The 26,506-nt window shown below is 40.2% G+C and overlaps 1 protein-coding gene across 3 annotated transcripts in view; it reads right to left on the reverse strand.

The window, feature by feature from the left end:
* LIMCH1 (LIM and calponin homology domains 1) overlaps positions 1-26,506 on the reverse strand; it is a 179,179-nt gene that overhangs the window by 108,535 nt on the left and 44,138 nt on the right. For all 3 annotated transcript variants that reach the window (XM_082052114.1, XM_082052115.1, XM_082052116.1), the window contains exon 2: positions 3,734-3,804. In XM_082052114.1, coding sequence (XP_081908240.1) covers positions 3,734-3,804 — 71 coding nt within the window. The remainder of the gene's footprint in view (positions 1-3,733; positions 3,805-26,506) is intronic.

Below are 26,506 nucleotides of genomic sequence, written 5' to 3' on the forward strand. Positions count from 1 at the left end.
AAGGTATGCAGTTAAATATTTGTTAGAACTTTCATGCTTGAGAAAAACTGAAGATTTATTATACCTGCATTTACTGCTATAAATTGATTTACATGTATTCATAAAACAGACATGCAGCTACAATGTTCTACATACAGGACCCAAGGTATTACACACAATCATGGTGCTGTTGGACTCCACTGCAAAGCCAAATCAATTCTGCTGATATTTTGCTGTAGAAGAGGAACACCTAAGCATTGCAATAACCAGATCTAATTTATTCCTGATTAATCCTCTCGCTTCTTATGATATCTAGGTCAAACCTCAATGTTAAAGCCATGTAACGAGGAGAAAGAAAAAAAAAAAAACGAAAAGAAAAAAAACCCAAACAACAAACAACATGCACTAGAGTGGAAAATGGGGATTTCTAGTGATATTTCCTACTGCTGGTGTCGTATTCCTGCCTCCCAAAGCTTTCCACCACGTTCCCAGGAGGGCACATAATTTGCCCACCACGCAGAAGTGTAGCCAGGAAACTCCTCAGTCTTTGCATATGTGAATTTAATACACAAAGCAAGAACAGAGCGAGAATTGTCTCCGCTTAGCTATGATGTCCCTTGCTGAAATCACCATCTGCACTGATGTCAGACAGCTACGCTGAGAAGCCAAGAACTCCTTTCAGACAAACAGAAGTTGTAGTCACTGGCCTCTTAGCACAGCTGGGCGAACAATTAGAGCCGGCACCGTCAGGGCAACTGGACAAGCACGCTTTCAATAGCCAGCAAAAAGGAAGGGCTTGTGTTACTCTCATCTGTCAACTTGCCGCTTTATAGCATCCTGCATTGTTTAAATATGCTCCTCAGCTCCCGAGTTGAGTGCAGCAAGATATAAAAGCATGGTAATGAGGCCAGACCTAGATGCCAGCCACAGGGTGAGCACCACCAGAGAGGCAGCATGAGGTGCAGGGCAGGGGCAGCTCTGCTGGTCAGGCTGGTGGTCCATAACACGTCCTCCCAAGAGTCCAAGCTTTTGGCATTGCACAGTTGGATTAGTTTTCATTTATTAAAATATGTGGATAGTTGCTAACCCTGAATGAATAATTTATAACCTGTGTAGTGATGTCTGCTTGAATTTACAGGATGTCTAGGCCATAGGCATTGACACCAAGTTAAGACTGGCACTGCTGCACCTAAAGCTCCAACAATTCTGCTTTAGACATAGGCAAAGATAGCCCCCGTGCCATTTTGATCATGGCGTGTCTGACTGTTTGAGGAGTGGACTGAAGCATGGTGGTTACTGCCTATCCCCTCCCTTCTGCAAAATGCCTGCAAAGTCCGAGGGAAGCTCGAGATACGTTTGAGAGACCCAGGGCATACTGTCTCCATCCCCGTTATTGACATCAGTTTCCAGTCCTCTAGCTGCTGGGATCCCTCAGCACCCAAGTTTACTTTCAGTCCTCATTGCAGAAATACAACAAGCAAGGAAAACACTGAAACATCCATGTGGAAGTAAGTACCACTCCATGCTCACGTGGACATCACTGCACAAGTGTCTGGCTATGAGTTGCCAGTTAATGACCTTAGCAGTGAGTACTGTCCTGTGGAGATAAACTGAGGTGTGTTTAGCTTCTCCCTAAAATCTGAACAAATCAGATAAACCAAACCAAAGGCAATGAATTCTTCCATCTTCAGAAAGTTAAGGGAGCAATATTTTCTCTCTTCAGTAGCTTATCAGGGACTTGGAGTTTGGATTGTCATCTACTTGTTGAGGTCAGCTTTGATGACAGCACAACAGATCGGAAAGAGGTTGAGAGAGATGTTACATACTGCTAGATTTGTTCATGATGTGCCCAGGCAAGTCCCTGATAAACCAGAAAACTCCTTTCTACAGAGACAATATTTCCTGTGGCAGCTTCACTCGCACTTCTCCATGGAGCAAAAGATAAAAAATTGACTACCAGTGCTTCACCCACTGAAACCTGTACTTTTTGAAGATACATTAAGAGATCTCAGTGTTACACCCCAAATCTCTGTTGAGTTCTTTATTTTACAGTGGACTCAGAACCAGTGAGGAGCATACTTTTATTGTCGGCTTCATAATTTGTTCATCATCAGAAAGCCAAAACTTAAGGCCACATTGGTAGCTCTCTGATTAATGCTCTGTAGCCTACAGTTTTATCCACTAGCCGCAGCTCCCAGGAACGGGATGCAATACAAACATCACGGTCTCTCACATTTGAGGTTGCAGAGACAGATCGCTTCAGATTGGTTTGCACAGATCCACAGGTGGTAAACAAAGACAAGCAATTTGCCAAACATCACAGAGCAATTTAGTAGCACAACCTGCTTTTATTGAAGCTCACAGCCTCTTAAGAAATAGATATTTAGGCATTTCATTAGCAAAACATTAGTTAGTTAAGCTGTACTTCTTTAAGATTTACAGCACTTAAATCAGACTACCTCTGCTTACTTGCAGATAAGATTACAATCTAATCTTGAAACACACATCTCTTATTTTTCATGCAACACAATTCAAGCTTAACATTTAAAGAGCACTGTGAAATGATTCAGCACACAGTACTTCCCGTGAACACAGAGAGGAGAGAGATCTTGTGCAAGAAGCAACACCCTTCGATACAAAGAGGTAAACTACATACTCCTTCCGAGTTACACAACTTTTGATCAACAACTACCTCCCTCCTCCCAAAGCAACTCCTCAGCAAAGACACGCAACTACAATCAAACCAGATAATATCATTTCCTTTGTGTTTTTTTCCCCTTTAACAGCTAAAGTTCAAGCTGTCTGATTAATGACACCAGTGAGATATACAACAGTATTTACACAAGTAGGTTTTAAATCTATTGTAAGCTACCTAGAGCTGAGTTACAGGATATCACCTCACCTCTACTGCTAAAAACAGTTTTCCAGGTTTCAGTAGCTTTCATAGTAAAATCTTAACCAATAGCTGCAATAGCTTCATCCTTCTGATGTGCAAGACAGCTTTTACCAACTTCAGTGACAACCCTGCATGCCAGGGAAAGAAATCGGTCCATACAGGTGATTCAGATCCAAACTCTTGACATCCCGCATGGGAATTTCAAAGAACTACGGGCATTAGGGCACACTTCCAAATTGCTCTTAAAATCACCAGCTTTGGCATCTAACCCCACAATACGCTTTTGGAAGACTCTGCCTAAAAACAAGCTATTAAAACCAGAGACAAATGTGCAAAAGTTAACTTGCATCTCTTGTTCAAAAACTACGGAACACATCATTCAAATACACCTTTAGGTAAAATTTACAGGACGCCTAACCTTTCCAGAAACTATAAAAGCAGCTGAGTATTGATGGCATTCAGATGGCTAACTCTTGACAGTGCTTGGACCTGGAGTTGGTCCAGAATGTTTTACTGTAGCAGAGATGTCTGCAGGCAGGTGTGGAACACCATTTGCCAATCTGTGCTTAACATCTTTAAATAAAAGGAAACAAAAAAGCAAACATCATTTTTACTTTACATAACTAAGGAGCTGGGGTGGAGTGAGGGAAGTACTTCTCAAAACCTGTTTTCTTTAAGCCACATTTCATTCCTCACCATAAGAATAGCTTTGGCACTGAAATGATGCTGCAGTGAAATACCAGCGTGCACAATGTCAAAACATGCAAAAGGAAACCAACAATAGGACATACTAGCTAAAGTTCATTTCAGCTTTAGTCAAGATTGTATCCAAGGCTCAAAACTCTAAGTGTTACTTACTCACACAGAAGAATGCCATTTTCTAACCCAGAACGAAAATCCTTCTCACCAAAACTTCTGCCTGTCACTTGCTGCAAAAGAGTAGAGGAAAACAGAAAATGACATCTGTTAAAAGGTGTACTTTACAAGAGCAATTAATAACATTCAGTTAAAGCATCTGCCCCATAGGAAACATATGAGCTTTACAGGCCTTGCCAAAAGACGCGTCCATCAACCAGCTTCCTCCTTCCCATGTCATCAAGCTACTTAACACATAGAACAAAGTATTTGCTCTGACCAGTGCAATTAAGAGATTATAACAGAGATGTTTTCTAGAATTAGAACCCCAAAACAATAGACCAAAACCTACAATGTAATCTTCAGAATATTTTTAAAGTTTTATTCTATAGTGTTCTGAATTTTAAAACTATTGTATTTACAGAAACTATGTATTCTTACTGCTTTTTTTTGCACCATGTTAAAAATGTTGTACCAGGCTTGAGATTTTGGCCTTTAATTTATCACTTCTGTAGAATAAGCAAAGGCAATTGAAAGTACTTGCATGAGTTACAGCCTTTCAGATACATGCCACAAAACTCCTGGTCACGTTAAATTATATTTCACATCACAAAGTCAACTGAGTGTGTGAACACAAACTTGGTGGGGGCCAAGGTTTAGGCACCTGCTCATAGTCTGCAGCCTGCCAGGGGTGCATGGACCAGGAGGTACATTCTGCATGACGACCTCTTAAGCCAGTCTGTGCTGCTAAGGGATGGACTATCTAGGAACTGTCTAGGAATCCCAATCTTGCCTGAGGGTGTCGGATGCTGCAAGCATGACTGAACCCCCATTTATGACTCACTGCCATGTTGACAATGGCTTGCCATTCATCCTCAAAACATTCTCAACAAATGACGTGTTCAGTTAAAAGTAAAGAATACTTTTTATTACCACCAACAAATATATAAAAATAGTTGTTCTGTTTAGAGAGCACTGAACAGAAACAAAACAAAGGAAAAAAAAAACCCTGCCTTATTTTTAATTGTCCTCCAGGAGGTCTTCTCCTCACCCAGCCAAAACATTTACCGGATGCCTAGAGAATTCTCATGGCTCACATCCAATCTTTCAGCAAGACCCTTGCTCTGGGCGTTGCTTCCACCAGAGAGAATAGTGACTTGGGGACACATCTGTCCTTACGTCCCCATTTTCTCCTTGCTGTTCCATTCAGATACAAGACCCTTTCCCTCCCAGTTTCCTGTCATAAAGACAGCAATTTATAAAAACTGACACGTTTGGCACTTTCCCACGGGATTCGCAAATGCACCAGCTTCACAAATGCTGGTTATAGCTATGCACAGTCTTAGACAGAGAACAACACTTTTTTTGAAGTACAAGTGCGAAGCCTAAAACCTAATCCCCCACTTGTTTTTTTTTTTCAGTGTGAAGGAACTTCTCCCAGCAAACTGGTATGACAGTGCACAAACTTTAACCACCCCCCCCATGCCCTGAACAGTGTATCATAAAGACATCAGTTGGCAATCATATTTTGTGCAAATACATGAAGCAGAACCAAGGCACTATGTTGCACTCATACCTCAGAAGAAACCAGATGCAATTTGCCAATAGTAAGTGACCTCTAATCATCTAAACTATCACTAATCATAGTAAATCGTCTCTAATGTTGATCTGCTGGGACAGAGGGAAATCATGACAATAAAACCATTAGCATTTGGAATGAATGATAGATAGAGTACATCAAAACTGACTTTTATTTCATTCATAGAATAAAGTACAGTATAGAAAGGAGTAGGAAGAACTATTTCATAACAGCCTGACCTGTAGTGTTTTTTTCATCTATGAAGGAAAAAACCAAAAATAAATTTACCGTCATCATATGTCACTCCTCAACATCAAACGTTCCAGCTATGGAAAGCAATCATTTTATGTGTTTGTTGAATACCCTCATTCAGCAGGGAGCAGTACTGAAACTGTTAGCACAACTCAGGTAAGAATCTTTGTGCCTGTCATGGTTTAACCCCAGCCAGCAATCAAGCACCACACAGCCACTTGCTCATTCCCTACCCTACACCCCCAGTGGGATGGGAGAGAGAATCAGAAGAGTCAAAGGGAGAAAACTTGTGGATCGAGATAAAGACAGTTTAATAAATAAAGCAAAAGCTGTGCAAAGTAAAACAAGGGATTCCTTCACCGCTCCCCATGGGCAGGCAGGTGCTCAGCCATCTCCAGGAAAGCCAGGCTCCATCACACATAACGGTCACTTGGGAAGACAAACACCATAACTCCAAATGCTCACCCCACTTCTTTCTTCTTCCCTGAAAATTTATACTGGGCATGATGCCACCTGGTATGGAATATCCTTTTGGCCAGTTTGGGTCAGTTGTCCTGGCTGTGACCTCTCCCATTTTCTTGTGCACCTGGCACAGCATGAGAAGCTGAAAAATTCTTGACTACTACTTTGCAACAACTAAAATATCACTGTATTACCAACATTATTCTCATTCTGAATCCAAAACACAGCACTATACCAGCTACTAGGAAGAAAATTAACTCTATCCCAGCTGAAACCAGGACACTGCCAAAAGCTATCACCTAAGGATTGCTGCCATTACTGCTGATGTAGGAAGGTTTCATACATAATTTCTGGCTGTGTGAATAAAATCATGAAATGCAAATGCACAGCTGGAATGATAATTCAGCCAGTGAGAGGTACAACAAAAACTGACAGCAAGTGAGGAAGGACAGGAAGGTCTAGGAACAGTGCATGTCTGTTTGAAGAGGAACTGGAAGTAAATGAGGCATGGAAAGATTTATGCCTGTTCTAGATGATCCAGCTGCAGAGACAAAACAGTAATTAGTTACAAGCCTCCAGATTTATCCAATTAAAATGTAAGGACAGCTCAACAAAGAAATCTAGAAACTAAAAATAAGTATGAAAATGACATTATAAGTGACAAACATAACCCAAAAGGGGACTGAGAGGACCAAGAAGCTGGGTGCCCCTTTTCCAGAGAAAATCAGAGCTCAGTTTCTTGGTGTATGCACACATGTACACAGGTGCATGCACACACACATACACCTGGCTGTCTGCAGGAGGCCACTTTGGGCTGTGCCCACAGGAACAACTCCAGCAGAGCCACAGGCCAGCTGCCTGCACATGTCCAAGACAACCTGTGCTCAGGGCACTGACAGCAGGAGAAGTGAGGATTTAAAGTGACTTCAGGCAAAAGAATTGACATTCTCTTATTTGTAAACAGAATATCATGTAGTTAAGTGCATATTAAAGTTTGCCCAAGCCCAAGTCAAAAGGAAAGCACATGTATTAGCTGTGGTATCACAGATTCATTGCAGGAGTCACAGGACCATGTTCATGGCATAAATCGAAGCACTGGTCTGTTCCTACCAGCTTATCTCCTTCTTTCTCTGGAAAAAAAGCCTCTAGTCTGACTGCTGGATGAAACCCCCAGTGAACGGTGTAATCCAGCACACTCAGCCAGTGCAGGAAGAAGCAGGATCCACAGGAGTTCCCTACTCACTTCTGCAATGCCAGTACACTTGTACCCTGCACTGCAGAGACTAAAAGCTAGAACAATGCACCTTAAAGGCAAACCACAAGCTGTACCCTGCTAATGATCACAGAAAGAAAAAAAAAAAAAAGCCACTTCTTTACTAAGTTCTATAAAGCTTAGAGGAAAAGAGCTTCCTTTCTATATCATACTCTAACTTAAAAAAAAAGAGAGAACAGAGGTGAAACACAATCTAATTTATTTTTGTACTTCATTTATGTGAGGAGGAGCTGGTTTTATTCATCATCTGGATGATATTTCCTTCTCTGTAAAAAGCTGCAAGCGTCTTCAAACCAGGGCAATTATTTGACTGCCAGATGCATTTCTCAGATTCACTGACACTTAACAGCCCAGAAAACAAACCTAAGATGAATAATAAAAGTTTTTCCAAGAGGAATGTTAGGAGCCTAGACCACAGCACACTGACTCTATCACAGGCTTATGGCAACAACTTTAATATGTGTTTACACACAGTAACACTTCTTATATACAGTATTATTGCTGATTAACTCCTTTGTTCTTTGCAGTTACGCATGCCACTAAATTTATGTCATCGAGGATGGCTGTCATCCAGCCACTAACCACTGCCATATTACACAACTCTATTTTCACTAAGCTTCAGTTCACATTGTTTTTCTTGCATTTGGTATTGCTGCTGGTGCTTCCTGAGATGGAACTTGCAAAGCCTCTGGTGTCAAAACCGCTAAAGGGCATGAAAAAGAATAGGTGACAAATTAGGGAGCAAATGCTGGCCTCAGGTGAAATTTATCTCAGCCAACAAGATGTAAGTAGTTGAGTAAACACAAAGTCATCGGGGACAACACTATGGAAATAGCTTAATTTTCTATGTACACATCTGAAAATAGCATGTAGAGCAGTGAACAAAAGTAAAGGCACAGCAGGGAGAGGTCTTTGTTACTCATGACGGATTTTGGAGAGTTTGTGAAGCATGACAGCAAGGAAAGAAAGATTTTCAAAATGTTCGGTACCGTTCATTTCCTTGTACCTGCGTACACTGTATTTCCCTTTTGTACAACCACTATTTTCCCAAATATAATTTTTTACTTAAAGACAATAGCCCACCCTGCTACTTAACTAGAAAACATACTGCTTTTACTTCAGGAAGATGTGAAAGTAAAGCCTAAACTGTAATAACAACAGGTACTTAAATAGAAAGCACTGTATCATATAAGAAGCAGGGAACACAAACCACCAAAAGAAGCATGACAGTTTTTAGGGCATTAGGATTAGCTCTAAAGTAATAAATTCCTAATTCCCCATTTCTGCCACATCACTTGAGCTAATAACATGAATATGCAAGTTAAATTCCTTTTTCATGTAGCATAGAGATTTCTGAACTAAACAACAGTGATGAATTCAAAGACAGCTTTTTAGTCAGTTTTACGTTAATGGTTGGACTCAATGACCGTAAAGGTCTTTTCCAACCTAAATGATTCTGTGATTTGCATTTACAGACTAGAGTTGTACCACATTGCCATGGCAGTGCAATAGGACTTGGAGACCCTTCACCAGCTCCTGGTTCTGCCATGTCCTGCACATGCAATGCTTTGCTCTGTCTGCAGAAGTGGACAGAACACAATCTATGCGTGAACTCCCTCTCTCTTACTACATGGCAGAAGGATTTAAACTGCTATAATTATAGCAATATAAGCCAGTCCTAATCAGCTTTACTACAAATATTAGGAAGCTAGTTGATTTACCACAGATAAACTTGAAGACTGCATGAATGGAACTTCCCAAGAGCTACAAACACTGGTCCAGGTGGACCTATCTTCAAGGAAAGCTGGATGATGACAAGCACTCTGCACAAAGCTTTCCAAAGCATTGCAGTATTGAGGTAATTTAGTACTAAAATAAATAAAATGGCAACAAATTTAAATATCTTTAGTGTGTATTTCCGCTCTTCAGGACAAAACTAGCATGAGCTCAGAATGACTAATGTAGCCAGCAACAAACCCCCAAAATTCTGTGGTGCAGAACTTGAAAATGTAAAGAATGCATGGGAGGAAGGGGAGAGATTTCACACTTGGGTAGCAAGATTAATCTGCAAATAAAGCACTTAACATTATTTATTTTCAGATCTTCCACTTTCTGGTCACATAAGTTTAACTGCAATTTGCAAAGTTAACTAGCCATGCTGAAGTCCCCTTTGTTCTTTTCCTGTAGCTATTCAGCCTTGCACTATTCTTTAAAGAGCCACAGGGTTGACTTGCTCTTTTTCACACTTCATAGGAACTTAATTTTTTTCTAGCAGCAACAGAACAAAACAGAGGAGAGGATATTCTCTTCCATTTGCTTTAAATTTCCATCTGCTACATTGTCAGTTAGGTTAGCTGATAGTTTGGTGTCAATGCATAGCATGGGAAAACCATGCCCACTGATACAAATATACTCAACATTGGGCCACCAAAGGCGTTGGAAGTCCTCAGCAAATGAATTATTTATTTGCCATATGATGCCAGTGAGTACTCTTTTATATGAAGGGAGCAACAGCTAAAAAACAAACAAACAAACACAACAGCTAATTTTTTCCAATTCTTTGCATAGTGAAGGAAATGATCCTATGAGTGGACACATGCAATTATATTTAACGTGTAGACTAAAAGAACAGGTTCAGTTAGTACTCCATTTAGGAAACATGAAGAAAGAAACACAAAAGGAAGAGGAAAATAAATGCACCAGACACAAACTTCTACAACAGGCCTCCACTATCCTTGTTCTTCCTATTTAATAAGAACTTACCAAGATGAAGACAACAGAGACTCTGACACTCAAGACAAACCACAAGCCAACTCAGAACTGCTGCAGCAGCGCTGGTCTGTTGACTCAGGCCTTGAGTTTCACAGGTCTTTAACAACAATCTCTCAGTGTTTTTGTGTGCACCAACAGAGAGCAGAGATCAGCCTCCGAGCAACCGCACTACAATGCTGCCTGCTGAAAGGCCAAGACAGGAAAGGAGAAGACAACTGCAAGCAAACGAGGCTTATTGCTGCTGATAAAGCACAGGCATCTCTATATTCCTCTTTTTCCCATCAATGTATGGCCACCATCAGCAGCTATTACCTACCTAAGGCTTTAAAGGTAAGTCTGGGAAGGTTTTGTCCTTACTAATCCTGCCCATCATCAGAGCTTTCCATACGGAAATTCTGCATTGCTAACAGCAGTATCATACACGCAAGGTTGCCATACGTTGTTTGGATTTATGATCTCGCAGAGCCACGCACATTTCTGCCAGGACATCTGGTAGTATAATCCTGCCTGGCTGGCAAGCTGCTAAGGAGTGTTAAAATTTCATGAGAGAGTAAGATCAACCTCCTTTTCCATCTCCCCTCCCTAATGCTGTTTGTATACATTCCCAGGTGCATTGCCAAATGTGTCAGCCTTTCCTTTGAGGTGGGGTGAGACAGAAAATGCTTCATTGGAGGTTGAATATTGTGTGGAGAAAAAGAGCAAAGCACAGCAGGAGAGAACTTAAAAGCAACTTCGGCCAGACTTCTTCTGGCTGCAGCACAAACCCTTCACCTAGCAGCAGGTCATTTGTTGCATTTACATTTGTATTTGACAGTCAGTAAATTGGTATTGCATCATTGCTTTATGGGTAACCAACTTCTTATCTGTACTTCAAGCAGTATTATCAAAATTAGATACCAGATGACAGACATGACAGAACACCCTAAGATACCTGGTTTTAATCAGTGGTTCAATTTAGGGTTCTTTTCATTGCTAATTAAAAAAAAAAAAAAAAAAAAAAAAGGCTCTATGAGAAAAACCTATTTCCTGTACTGTGGGATCAATCATACTTTTGCTGTCTTTACTGTGAATTAAAGAAGAGGGGGTTGTAGGCTCCTGCCATAGATTTATCAGTCAAGTGTTCATCTTCCTTCTTGACTAGGTAGACAGAGGAATGAAGCATTATTTCAGGAAAATAACTTGCATCTGATGGAAGCTAGATCTTACCATAATTATACGTTCTTTAGCTCTGTACTCTTTTCTGTAAAAGCAAGACTCCACACAGGTGGTCAGAGGAGCAAAGATCAGGATTAGCAGGTTCAATGTGGAGTCGACAAGCACAACAAACCAGAAGAAAAGAGCACAGAACACACCTCGTCAATCTGAGATCCTTGCTTAATCTAGTCCTGGCTGTCCGGAGAGCTTGGCCTTGCTCCTCTACACCCTCTGGAGAAAGCTCCCTGTTTGGTTCCCTCTTCTACTACTGCACAACCTATCCCAGTTCAGGGTGAACCAGTACTTAATGGTAGTTCCTGCACCTTGAAGGGAAGAGGAACAGATGACTAATAATTACTAGCTATGATGAACACCTTTTCCCAGGGTCTCATTTTCCTACCCCATCAGGCTAAACAAGCAGTCTGCTAACTGAAAAGTGGAAGACTGATTAAAATCATTATGAATTTACCAACCTCTTGAGTGTGATCTCCAGGGGCTTGCCATGGGCAGAGAAGCAACTGCGCTGCCTTCTACCATCCCTCTTTAGTTGCATGAAGAAGCAAAGTGTATACAGGCAACTAGACTAGACTCAATAGCAGTAACTATTGATTTAGTTGTTATTATTTCCCTAACACGACACTTCTTGAAGCTGGAATCAGTGCTGATGGAGAGAGAGATAACTCAAGCTCTAGCTACTGAACTCAGAGTAGCTGTCAGACCAATACACGCCAGCATCATCACATTTTACCGCCAAGCCACAGCTTTTTTAGCAAAGGCCAGGAGAAATTTTTTCCTTTGCCTCAGGTTGATTACACTAGCAACTATCCAGCAAAACAGGAAATTGGGTTTCTGGCCATCTCTAAAATAAAAAGGAATTAGAATGGACATTGGTTTATCCTTTAACTCCTTTTTCTAGTGACAGTGGTCTTGGAAAACTGCTCCTCCAAAATATCTGCTACATTGCATCATCTACATGTTGAAACTGAAGCATCTGCTAATAAAACCCTCTGTGTCCCCTCCTCCAGCTTTAGAAAGCTTAGACAGTCCTGAATCAGAAGTGTTTAAAGCTCCGTCAACTAATTACAGCTGCAGAAGCAAAGGAAAACACAGGCAGCAGACTCCTCATTGAGCCCAATGTCTTGTCTCACCCCCAGAGCAATGAAGAGATCAACAGCTCTGTAGGAGATGATGGGATCACTGTAGTATCTAGATTTGTTAATCCTCACTTCACACTGCTCTAACCCTATTTTATATTATCACTGCATTTATGTTTTCCAAGACCACTGCGCTGTTACTTCTTGGATGAGCGAATTTTTGACACCAGCACATTGATTTTTGCCAGGAATGTGCATTTTGGCAGGCAACTTTAAAACTGCATACATTTAAAGCTGGACAAAGACGAGAATATCCTCATACAGGAAGCTGCAAGTTAGAGAGGCTCAATACTAGAAGCACTTCAGCTTGTCATTAACCACTGTCAACAGACTACCAAAGCTCAGTAAATACTGAGCTTTTGCAAAGAAAAATGTTTGCTAGGAGACACCAGCTTCCCTTTTTGAAGAAACTAGGTGTTCACTTGAGCAAATCATTACTGAATTTAACCAGGCATTTAAAGATGACACTTAACATATTTAGGTCTCAGTGGAGCCTCTGAAATGCCAATGATGAGCATCACTAGGCAGCAGTCTACCTTGAAGCTTTTAAATTTAATGTCATCAAGTCACATAAGACAAGTCCATGTGTAAGGTGTCCCATTTACAGTCTGTACAATTTAAATATATATATATAAAAGTATAGCTCAGCAAGGCATTTTAAGACCTGGTACTCCAGACAATAAGGCTGGAAGTCCAAAGCAAGCAAAGCAGGAAACTGCCTATGGGGAATAAGTCACTTCATACAGATACCACTGAAAAGCATAATTCTATCTACTGTCAATGTAACTCTGCAAAACTTCACTCCTTTCAAATAAAAGGGAAGGAGGAAAAAAAAAAAAAAAACTAAAACCAAAAAAAACAACACTTCTGAGAGCAATATCTGAGCTCCCTGGATGTTCCATCCGAACTCTGGATCGTCACTTGGCACATTCTCCAGCAGGAACAGAGCTGCGTGCCACAGCTTTGTAGTCACTTGCAAACAAAACGCACAACTACCAGCTTCTAAATAGGAAAAAAAAAAAAAGTGCATTTCAAAAATCACTGAATGAAGAAAAATTAGCCACTTTCCTGCAGAAAGAATGCTAACCTTAATTCAGTCACGTACTTTTGAGACCTTCATTAACAACTCTCTGGATGCAGATCTGTGTTGTTCCTGCCTCCTTAGAGACAGAGTTAAGGAAAAACATTCACATTCTGAATGCTTTTCCAGCTAAGCCAGTTTTTAAACATCATTTGTCCACCAAGCAAGGGTGATGCTATGCTCATAGTGCTGTCAGGGAGCAGCAAGGGCCATCTGCTCTCCAAGGGCAGGCAAACCAGAAGACAAGGATGGTCCCAGCACAGGCTATGTCCTTAACAATGCAACAGTCACACAGGGCATGAAGTGGAAGGTAAAGCCAGGTGTTGGTAAAAAGGCCCACCTGTGGCACCAGACACGGCAAAGAGATGAACTGGGTCTGGGGTCTGTTCAGTGAGTCCAGTCAGGAGCAAAAGGAGACAGAGCCAGAGGCAGGACTGGAAACAAGGCTACAGTGGGGGTCCAAAGTTCATCCAGAAGCTGGGACCAAAGACGAGGATTGGGCATAACCTATAACGGACGTACAAGGGGTCCATCAAAGAGGCAAGGCACCTACAGCATTTTGCTGCACACTGACAGCAATGGCTCCAGAAGCACCAGCTCTGAAACTGTGACAAAGCTGACCAAGGAGCAAGAAATAGAGCAAGCAACCAGAAGGCTTGCTCCTCAAATGCCATCTCTACTGCCAGATACTCTAGAAACCAAAAGAAATGTTAATAATGCTGCAACCCACAAACAATTACTGGTTCTCAGTGACACTCTCATTCATTTTACCCATCTTATAGCAACAATAAAACCCCTTTCTTCTCCCCTCACATCTTGCATGAGAACTGGAGAGGGCAACACACCCACAAAGAGAATGCTGCCATAAAGGAAGAAACAAACAGAAAGAAGAAATAGGAAGGTATGTTGATACAGAACAACTGTTTCCCTCCAGTTATGATGACATTACAAGCAAAATAGAAAGCCTTCTGCAGCCTCTACTGGAGTAAACTGGTTTTCTGTTCTCCCCAATCAGCTCTGTGCCTCCCATGTCCCAAACCCTAAAAGGAGAGGCAATAGCCCTACAGAAGGAAATAGTGGCTGCCATTAATGCTCCAGACAAGAGAAACACCTAAGAATAGCTAGAATCAACTGATGTTTTGGAGCAAGTGGACATGATACAGTGTAGATTTGACTGCCTTTGACTAGAAAAGAAAGTACTTCTGTAAGATTTCAGATCACAGCCTGCTCTTGAAAAGACGCTTACAAGAACAGCCATCAGTTTAAACATAACTAAGAAAAAGAACCTCTTATTCTTCTTTCTCCCTTCTCCATTATTTACTTCTCTCCCCTCCTCCTCCCAAAAATACATTTTTCCTCAACTAGAGAATGTTTAGACCTACCTTTCAGCAGATTGCTCCCACAGGAGCAGTGCATAATGAGTACTAGAATTGAAAGCCATTTTTCATTTATCCTATTTAGCTGGAAAAGAGTGGTTACACGTAGGTACCAATACAGTTTTCTGCTAAATTGAGTTCATAAATCAGTATTGTTGTCCCTTGCAATGATAAACATGCCACTTACAGATCCACAGCATCAAATCAAGGCCTATTTACCAGGTTTCCCCTGAGACAGAAAACAGCAATATTACACAGGGTGGGTTGTTGCTATTTTTCTCCCCTGCTGCTGCAGATACAGGCAGACTTTGTTTGGAGGACACTGAGGACAGAGGAAGAAAGGGAGAAGGATTAATGGTGCTTACAACAATAACAAACACTGTTCTTTTCTTTTGCGGGAGCACCTGCTGCCTCTATGGGTTCAGGCCCATCCATCATGCAGGACTTCGGCAGCGTCGGCTCCAGCAGCACCAGCTCCAAAGCCACGCGAGGCCTGTCCAAGGAGCACAGCACCAACTGAGCAACCTCTCCTTATCAAATCCATGAGCTGCACTAACAGTCCTTCTCTTCCTTGTTTATTGCTGGGTGAAGCAAACACTAGGAACAATTAGATCAAGCATCTGTTTCAAACACAGACAGAAGAATAAAAGAAATGTGCCTTCCCTAAAATCTATCAGTTAAGCCTTGTAGTAAATAAATTACTGAAGAGAGGAGAAAACCTGACAACTATTTTAATTGCTGTAACTTTTATTTTTACCATTAGTGGAAACGAAGTACAGTCTAAAGTGGCTTGAGAGGAAGGTAGTTATTGCACCGTAATGCTTTAATAGTGGAAAAGGAGCCTATTAAAAACATGTTTAACATTTCTAATCTAAGCAATAAGAACGGCAAGTTTCAAAACATTTGCTACATTTCTACAACTCCAATAAATCTTTTGAGTTGGTCACTTCCCTGGCAGAATCAGACCTGTCCCATGCACATTTTAATGCTTCCCTCATGTTACCAATCTGGAGTACCTCCCTCGGGCCAAGAGGGCAACTCAAATGCAGGACTCAACATGGAAAAGTAATAATATTTGAATAATATTATCATGATTGCATTGCAAAGCATTTTTAAGAATTAGTTGATTAATTCACAACTTTCAGCTGTCAAAATGAGAGGGAAAGTATGATTGAAGTTCTTTATGAGCACATTGGCTTCCCCCGTACCTCCTGACACTCATGTACACTGACCAGCCTTCTTTAAATCTGAAAAAAAATCCAGAGACTTTGAAACTATTCATTAATCATACAACGATTTAAAAAAGGGAAATAAAGTTTCTTTAAGTTACTTTGCTAAATAAGTTATTTCAAATTTTCATATATTATCCAAATAGTAGATTAAATTATTAATAAAGACAAATAAATATCATTATCAACTTTCTCCATTCCTATTAAAAAGCACATGGGTATTGACAGCGTTCTGTGGCACTCATCAGCAATACTGTACTTCCAACTGTGGAAGAGCACTACGGTCTTACAAACAAGAAAATGGACCAGAACTGTCAGTACAGGAACTCCTGCCTAATCTACAAGCAGAATTACAGACAACATGGAAAAACAAACCAAAAACAAATTCAAGAAAAAACAACTCAAACAAAAAACCACAACCCACAACAACCCCCCTCGCACGCACACACAAAACTGCTACAACGTATTTAAATAATAGAGATATCCTGTGTATCAGCCAACACTTTTTGACAACACTGCATAACATTCTTTTGAGAAGGCATTTACTTATAGGAAATTGTATTTCTCTCCCCTTGTTTTTTTAATGTGAAAAGATATCTGCATGACAGCAGGAGCTCTGTTGCTAAGTTCACATGTTCATATAATTTCTAAATCCTGACTGTCTGCAAGTGCACCAAAGCCATATTAAAACCTCAGGTGAAAACACCTGTGATGTTTTAAAAGCGAAAGCTCAGGAAGAACCCAAAGCTTCTTTGTCCTTGGCTAAAATTAAGTGTGTCTCTTCCAATCAGCTGACTCTAATAGGTGCAAATTCTAAACCTCTCATGCTATATACTGCCCAGCTTAGGCTGGAAGCAGCAGTCACCTACGGCAAGCTACCAGGAACAGCTGTCTGATAAAAACCTGTCAGCTGGAATTAAGGACAAGTGTTGGAGACTTCCCATGAGAAGGGAAAAAGAAAAACACACACACAAAAAGCAAGAAACACAGGTTTATTTGCAGCAAAAGCATCAGTTGACACCTCACTGAAATTTGAACAGTTTCGTCTTAACAGTCAGCCCAGTTTCTGAATATGCTTTCTAATTTTTCACTCCATGACTACGGGCAGACTGCTCACCAGAATAGGAAAAGGTTTATAAGAAGTTGGAGAGGCCACTGGAAAACCAACGTTATTTTGCCAAGACTGATCTGCTGATACATTTGCAATCACCTGATTTAGCTATGCCAGTGTAATCTGTCTTAAAGCTAATTTTTCTTCTGGTACCGATCCTACCATTGCTGGTTTTGTATGTTAACAGAGACACCAGGTATCTGAGTATGAGCTGGCTCTTTTTAGCCAAAATAGAAATACCAGCACACTCTCCAACCATCTGTTTTTACCATACACTGCAAAGGCTGGCCAAATAACTTTTAAGTCCAGCACTTTTGTAGCGTTTTGCATACTTTGTGCTCTAACTCCACAGTCAAAAGAACTGCTGGAAATTTCCTCCCAATTAGCTTGAAGTGATACTTGTTTATAGTGAGAACTCTCTACCTTTAAAAACACCAATGACTTTTACCCTTCAGCAATAAAAGGAAATCCTTCTCTTCAATCACAGAATACCAGCAGTTACAAGCATTTAGTAGGACAAACTCTTACGTGGGAACAAAGGAATTTAATAGAGGTATGTTAAAAGAGAGAAAGTTAATCTTCCTGCTGCCTCAACACCTGGTAAGTGGCAGAGGTGAGGCAGCCAGAGGAAGAGAAGGGCAAGCAGTGCTAGATGACTTGATTGCATAGCAATGCATCCCATTAATTTTGTACATATCACTTTCAGATGAAGCCTGTGCAAAATTTTTCTCTGCTTTCTCAGAGTTTGACTTGGGTAAAAATAAGAGAAGACACATGAGGATAAAAATAAAGTTGCAGACAGAAAGTACTTTATCCATTAGGACACGTAAATCCTTTTGATACAGGTTAACTCCTACAGCTGCTGTCTCAAAAAACTACAAAACTAATGTTTGTCCAAACTCCAGGAACACAAGAAGAGGTCTCACAACACTCATTCTAGTTATTACGTTATCATCTTCATGACCTGACACTGTGTAATGCAAAAGCATTTGCATTAGTACGAAATTATCAAGTTAAATAGTGTCTCAAGAGTTAATTGTGTCTTCTTACTGCCTGTCTGAAGAATCATTATATAATGGAACAAAATTGGATGTCTACTCTGAAAAAAAAAAAAAGCAACCCAAACAAAAAAACCCCGAAAAAACAGATTCAACATCAGAAAAAATAATACTATTTTTGTATGTATTGCATCCAAACCACAAGCCAGCAAGTGCTAGAATTTTCTCCAAGACTAATAAAAATTGAGTTACTTTGTGGTCTTTGGTTACTGGGCTAAAACCAGATATATTGCTTTCAAACTTTGTTTTTACATAGCAGGGTTTACAATGTAAACCAGATCGCAAATGCAAATGAACATTTAGACAACTGAAGTCAAGCTTTCAATAGAGTTTAGCACCCCCCCACGTAGGCCTGAGCGGCCTCTTGAGCTGCTGCACAAATCCACATCCTCTCCATGATTCAGTTATGCCATTTTCTCCCCTCTTCTCTCAGCTTAACTCTGTAGGATAAGACTGATTTTGGCCACTTGTTAGAGGAACTGAAGCAGGATTTTGTAGATACAAGCTTCAGATTAAACGATCTCATATTTTCGCATTTTAGTAGCATTTTTTTTGGCTTTCAATAGCAAGGGAGAATGGAATGGCCCTGTCTAAAGCCAAGATTAAAAAGTGGTATTGAACAGACAAATTAAATAACCCTTGCTACATCACCAACAGACGGTGATATCTTTTGCAGACCTCGTAAGTACAAGCAGGCCACTACATCTAGATGCCCAAATCTGCCATTTGTTTCTTCTAAAACAATTTGCAAGATAACCCTTGCAAAGCTGAGCAGAGGTGCTTACTCAGGTGAAAGGCAAAGTCTTTTTAAAGACTTGTGCAGGGACAGTCAGTGACTCACATGATCACACAGGACCCATAACTCTTGTGATTTATTCTTATGAAATAAACTACATGTGGATAACGAGGAAAAACCCAACGAATAGAAAGAACAGAAATCCAAGCTGATGCATTTAGATGAGCCGACACAACCAAAAGTGAAAATACAAAGTTTATTTCTGTCTATTCCTAATGCTAGGAATGCTTTTATCTTCCCTGACATTGCTGTGACCCTCTTCAAGCCTTTCTGGTTTGCTATTGCCACCCGTGTACCTATCTTCTCACTTTTTGTTGTCTCAGTGTTGGTGTTATAGTCATAGTAGCACATTTCCTCTGGTTTACCCAGTTTTCTATGCTAAGAATGGAAAATAAGTATTTCCACTCAGGAGCGGAAATTAATGTATATCCCTTGAGCTTCCAGTTTGGTTTGTCATTCATTTTCAGTTAGGCACATTGTATTTGATCCAAAGGAAATAACAACCATCCCAACTTCTATTAAGATTAGTGAAAACTAAGCCATTCCGTTCTAAACAGCGAGCTGTGTCTTAACCAGTTCAGCTATTTGCAGCCCATTTCTGTACAAGAATTAAAGATGGTGCCACTGTCTGCAGCCAGTAATTCCCATGCAGGGCAAGAAGGTTGAGATTTGCTACTTCTTTCAAGTGCCCAAAAATAAACAAACCCCTTTGTTCCTTCCCCTCATAGTAACAGCAGTGACCAGATGGGAAAAATCAAACAGAGGTTTTCCTGATTATATCAATTTTATTATAAACAGTTGATTTTCTCCAAGTTATTGCTAGATCTTACACAACTTCTTGATGGCCTTATGCACAAAAATAATTTAAAAATCTATCTCTAATCTATCATTTTTATATCTATCTACATAAAAGGCTTATAAATTTTCATGTTGTTGATTTGCATTCATTCAACAGCTAAATACAACCAACAATTTAACAGACAAAATGATTGCTCCACCTAACACATTCAACAGGTTTTATCAGTTTGCAAATTCAGAGAGCAGCCTCCCAGGGACCAACACTTACATGTCTCACAATCAAAACAAACAAAATCTGCAGTCCTCAGAAGATATTTAGTAAACAAAACAAGGTGTGGACTGACTGCAGTATTAGCATAAACAAATACCACTAAAATACTTTTTTCCCATACTTTAGAAGTCAGAACTATTTCCATATTCTCAACAACGCAGCACAAAATGAATTTCTGCTCCAAGTCACCTTAATGCAGGAGACCAGCGCCTAAAACAACCCTCTGAAATAGCACCTCTGCAAATTAAAAAAAAAAAAAAAAAAAAAAAAGACAATTTAACATCATCACAGAAGAAGATACTGATGAGGGTGTTTGTAATTAGCTCGGAAAAAAAGAAACATCAGCAATAAACCTGCCAGCTCTTAGGCTGATTGCAACCCCAGGGAGTAGGAGGGAGCTGGGAAATACTGGCAGAGCCTCCAGTGCGCAGGCTGAGGGTGTAAGGGAGGAGGAAAAGCAGAAAGCGAAAGGGCAACAGTTCCCTGGCCCCTTCCAAGACTATCGTCTGCAAAGAATCTATACACATTGGTGAAACCATGAGGTTACACCACTAACAAACGGTTTGTGGCTTGTGTCCATGTCTGTGATGTGTGTGTGACTAACCAGGTTCTGATGCAGGATGGCAGGCAGCTGACTCCAGTCAGACACTTCAGTCTCATTGGTATCAGTGGCTGCCACATCTAAGCTGTTTTAAATAGTAATATCACAAATATCCAATATATTTTTTATATTCATTGAATGTTTAAAAATCAAGTAGCAAATAAAACAAACAAAAAAAAAATCTGAATAACTTAACTGGATTTGAACATTGACCATAACCCGTATTGAAGGCATTTGAAGGAAGCTGCAAAATAAAAACAAATTTATATTTTAAAAATGTGTTTGGAAACATTTCAGCTGCTTTTCGTTTTAGTATTTCTCATGTAACCATTTGTGGTTTAGCTAGGAATTTTTTAATATTCATTTGATTCAATGAACAGATGCCAAAGCTTCATCTCAGAATTCTGTTTGAGAGTTTAATTTATTTTTGAAGAGGATATAATAGGTTTTAAATATCTAACTCTTCTTCAGGAAAAAGCCCAGAAACAAAATCCAGCCAAAGGTCACCGTTGTTATACACATATATCTATGAAATTCAGATTAAAACAGTACTGCCTGCAATTAAAACATTTTCTACATTTCCCACTGGGCTCAAAATTCAGTCTTTTTGCTCTTGGGACAGAAGGCTAAATGAACTCTCTTCTAAAACTGAAAGTTTAGAAACATCCAGCTGTGCAAGTTCTGAACTGTGTGGAGCCACACCAAATGTATGCATGCTTTGGAGAGGTTATCTCCCCTCCCAGACCCTAGCTGCTCATATGACCAAGGCATGAGATAAAAGCAGCTATCTGATCCAAAGCTGGGAAACAGGGAATTCCCTGTTATGCTCTAAGCCCAAACCAGATGCCTGCACCTGCATCCCAGCAGCTCCCTCGGCCACAGCTGGATCAGCCTCTGTCACGCCACCTCCCACCATCAGCCTCCGCTGATGTCCCTTCCCAACGCTGCCACCAGGTGCTGGAAAAAACTTCACAGCCACTCCCAGGCTGACTTGAGGGTCATCAGTGAATCCTGCAGAAATCTGGATCTCGGCCCGAGGACAAACATTACAGGCAACACAAGTTCTCCTGGAGTCATGATGCCTAAGACACGGGTATCTGGGTCCAGTTTGCAGCTCAGCCACGAGCTGCTTGGCTTAGGCAAAAATCTTGACATATCAACTGCATTATACAAACCCAGCCACTTGGCCAGGATTTTCAATCTCTTTTTGCATGAGGACTTTTTTTCAAATGTTATCTTTGAGGTTAGCTATTTCATCAGCATATTGTTTTACAAAACGATGTACCTTTCACCAGCTTCTAAAATATAATTATTTTTCTGGACCAGTCTCTCACGTAATACAGCTACTTTGCACAAATCAGGCCACCCAATTTGCAGGTACAAGCACTTATACATTAGAGGTGAGGTTGCTCTCTGCAGGTTTTTTTGTTTGGTTGGTTGTGTTTTTTTGGTTTTTCTTTGTTTTGTTTTGGTTTGGTTTGGTTTTGGTTTTTTTTTTTGTTTTTTTTTTTTTAAAAAAAGGAAAAAAATATGTAGGACATACAGAGAAAGAAATGCAAGAATCTTAGACTAATAGTTCTGTAAAAACAGATGTTAAACCTCCTCAAATGCCTCAAATGCACTCTTCATTAAAATTAAGGAACTTCTGAAAATTGAGTATTTATCTGTAAGTTTCCTACAACTATAGAAGCAAATATATAACTTTCTCCGCAATTAAGAGCTAAAATTTCTTTCCCTATATAGAATACATAACCATTATGTTGTAAGAAAATCACCTAGATTCAAAACAAACTACTGTTGGTTCTGGAGGCTCCTACAAAATACATTTCATGCACCAATTTACATTTGCCATCTCGGTTATTCTCTCTGGAGATGAGCTTTTCTCCACTTCTCATATCAACAACCAGCTTCATGTTTTCACATTTTTCTTCCTCTCCCTTCTCAGGTCAATTCTCACCTTCTGCAATAGCACTTTCCAGCCCCTCATGAAGCCATATAGAATTCAATTCAGCAGCTACTTAGGCCAAGTCAGTTAACTATAGCATCTTAGTTATCCTACTGTACCTGAATACAGAGAATATTTTGGTTAACCTGTCACTCAAAATGCAGTAAGCTGGAACCAAGAGATGTAATGGCAACCTGCATATTGCCTTTTGAAGTAAATGCCCTCCAGAGCAGTAAGAAGATAAACACAAGCATTTCCTCTTCCATTATGGTGACAATATTGCTTTGCCTTGCATTATTCCCAGGTGGCCACCTGCCTCATTTCGAGGTTCTGCCGAAAAAAACCCTGATGTTTGGGAAGGCCCTTAGAGGCCAAATCATCTCTGTCTCAAAGTTGAATCAAATATTTCAAACCCAAAATATTTGAAGTTCAAGTTCAAGTTTCCTCAAAACTGGAGGACTGGAGCCATTTAACTTTGGGACTTACTTGTTCAGGAGCAGCATCTAAAAGAGTCTTTCTGAAAGGAGATTTTAATAACTGAGGTATATATAAGCTGCTGTCCCTTTTGCCTATCCCTTGATAGGCAAAAAACATATATTTTGACATTAACCATTACCAAGAAAATACCTCCACAGCAGCAGTTATTTTTCCCTTAGTAAATCCAAAGGAAAGCACTCTTAATTCTTTATTTTTAAAATTATTATTTTTAGGTATGCAAAATTTTCTGTAATTCTCCTCTAAAATTGTGAACTCCCAGGGAACTAGCTCTGACATATATTGATACTTTGTTTTATCAATCTAGAAGACCCACATAAGCAGTTATACTGATGCAGAATAGCCTGTCTTTGAAGGAGATCCCAGGTAGGATGCATGGCAAGCACAGACCATTGAAGACCACAATTCCCTGCATGTCCAGACAGCTATCAGCAAAATGCTAAGGCCACAGGATTAAAACCCATGTATTTCAACTACAGCATTAAGAAAAAATTAATTCCTTGAGCTTTGAAACTCTACAAATTAATATATGATATAACAGAAAGTGCCTTCTATTGCAGTCCACTTGCATAGCACAGGACTTCACAGGTTTCAAAAAGCCACCAAACCACACTATGCTATGAAAATTCAGCAGGGAAGCAGACACAGACACACACACACACACACACACACAAATGGTGTTTTAAATGTCCAGATGATCAACACATCCTTGAACTACTCAGTGGTACCATAAAATCAATATTGCCGTCACTAGTAAGAGGCCACATGCCTTATGCTAACTGTGCCTTGTGCTATTAAAAATTTGCAGTGCCCCAGTCCCGGCCGCTGGTGTTTGGTGCCTGGTGTTGCTCATTACAATGTGGAGTACAAGCATGGGACAACTACAAAAGCCCCAAAATGTGGGCACAGGCTGACAACAAAGACCCCAGAACTGTACACCGCTCCCTGGTGGTCAGCAGTTGGTCAATGGAGAAAACCTTGAGAGCCCGGAAAAGACTGCTTCAAGCATGACAGATAGAAAAGCAGCATGAAAAGGCACTTAATCCAACCTGGGAAATAAACATCACACAGTATATAGCCCAGGGTGCATAGGCCAAAGGATAAGACTCATCTACAGGCTCCCACACCTTACAGAGGGACAAGATCTCCAGCATGAGTGGCAAACTGCCATGGAGGAGTCACCATGGGACTGCTAGAGCCATACACTGGCCCCAAGGACCTGCCTATGCACCTGCACACTCAGAGAAGCTCAACAGCCCCTTCTGCAACCAGCCCTGACTCCCCAAGAACCCACCACAGGCTCACCACGTACAGGAGTGTGCATGGGAGTTTTCCTCAAAACATTGGGACTGGAGCCATTTAACTTTGGGACTTACTTGTTCAGGAGCAGCATCTAAAAGAGTCTTTCTGAAAGGAGATTTTAATAACTGAGGTATATATAAGCTGCTGTCCCTTTTGCCTATCCCTTGATGTGCCTTTAGAAGTTGAATTCAGCTAGTCTGTGCTTCCAGCTGGAGTCGCAGAAACCCTGCAGCTGCAAACTCAGTGATAAGTCCTTATAGCTGAAGGTATCCTGACAGCTTACTTGTAAGAGCTATAAAAAAACCCAGTCAAGTTGCTCTTCTTTTGTCTCATGTAATTCTTATTTTTCCTTAAGTTCCTCCAGTGACCAATGAACGCCACAAAATGTTCTGGTGGATCCTTTACCTCTCTATTCAAGGTCATAACTTGCAATTTACTAAAGCAATTATAATTCACTTTGGGGCCATGAAGTATTTACCATGTATATTTGAATGACTCACTATTTGTCCTTGGGAAAGAATGGTAATATACCAGGAATTGCTTCATGCAGTACAAAGGGGAATGAAAGCATATCTGTTTAACAGTCAAATGCATCAGAGATTCACATTTTTCACATGACAACCTTGGTCCAAAGTAGTTTATTGAAAAAAACATAACAAACAAGTTTAGGATCTTTTCCCTTTTACTTACCCTTCAGGAAATGTCCACCAATGTGTTCTGTTTATCAGACAAAACCGAATCATATTAACACAAATATCTATATTTTTATTGCCTGCACTCACGAAATCTCATTATTTTGTTCATCCTGAAGAGATAACTAATTCTACCACCTTGAATACAGAGTAATTCATATCCATTCAAGTGTCCTCAGTTCCATCCTCCTTATCTTAAAATATGCGTTTTTAAATTATTTTAATTTTTCTCATATCATTTCACTTAGTCACGATACCATAAATATTGCCTGAAGTCAAACCAGCATTTACTCCACTCACATCCATTTAACACTAGCTCTCCCAAATTCATCAAGTTGTCTGGCTGATAAAGCAGACAGTGCTCCTTTATAGACACACCAAGCATTCAGTTGCAGACTAGGAAATAGGATAATTTACAATGCCAAGCCAAATAGAAATATCATTGCACCCTCTTCTCAAATTACCAGGTTAGTAGATGGCATGTTTTACAAACAATTTTACATTATCTGTATTTCACCACTATCCTTTTTTTTCTGTTACTTGAGGGACAGTGTAAAAGATTTCCGAGTTTCAAACCATCCCGCAGGGTCTCAGCCTGGATAGGCACACCCTGTCTCCTTTAAAGTGTTTTATTTAGAAGGCGGCTTTGCAAAATATACTCTGGCAGCATCAGCCTGGTTTTCACACTACAGAGAAACGCTAAAGGGATTAGGGGATTCTACCAGGATGCTGAGATGTTTACCTTGCAATCATCACCAGCAGTATAAAAGGACTAAAGCTATGCTGGGGGGGGAGCGTTTTCATTTTTCTAAGCCTCCTTTATTAATTAAATTAATCATCCTAATAGTAAGTTACTAGTGAATGCACGCTAGTCTTGTCAACATGGGAAGAGCTAGGGTTGTGATCTTAAAAATCTGTGATCTTCTGCACCAAGTAGTCAGTCATTACTAAAAGGGCACCCAGCTCCTCCCTTCGCACACAGGCTGGGGGTGGAGGGGAATGTGTTGCTCTTTTCTTCAGCATTAGAGGCTGTTCTGCTGGGGAATGCTAAAGGAACACCATCCTGCTCATCAAGTGCTCAGTGACATCCTTCTCTCAGGCAAAGTCAATTTTATACACCTGCCTTAGCTTGCAAAATAAACATTAACACATCTCAGGTTAAGGATGCCTTCTGAAACTTGTAAATCTCTCTAAAATTATAAAATTGGTTCTGAGCAAGTCAGCTTGATTTTGTATTACATATTTATACTAGAACTCTGTTGATACATATAAAGGAAAAGGTATATTTATTGTAAAATATTTGCTATTCGGCATGTAGCACCAACTGCTTTATTC

The sequence above is a fragment of the Streptopelia decaocto genome, assembly GCF_964273445.1.
Source record: "Streptopelia decaocto genome assembly, chromosome: 4".
Lineage (NCBI taxonomy): Eukaryota > Metazoa > Chordata > Aves > Columbiformes > Columbidae > Streptopelia > Streptopelia decaocto.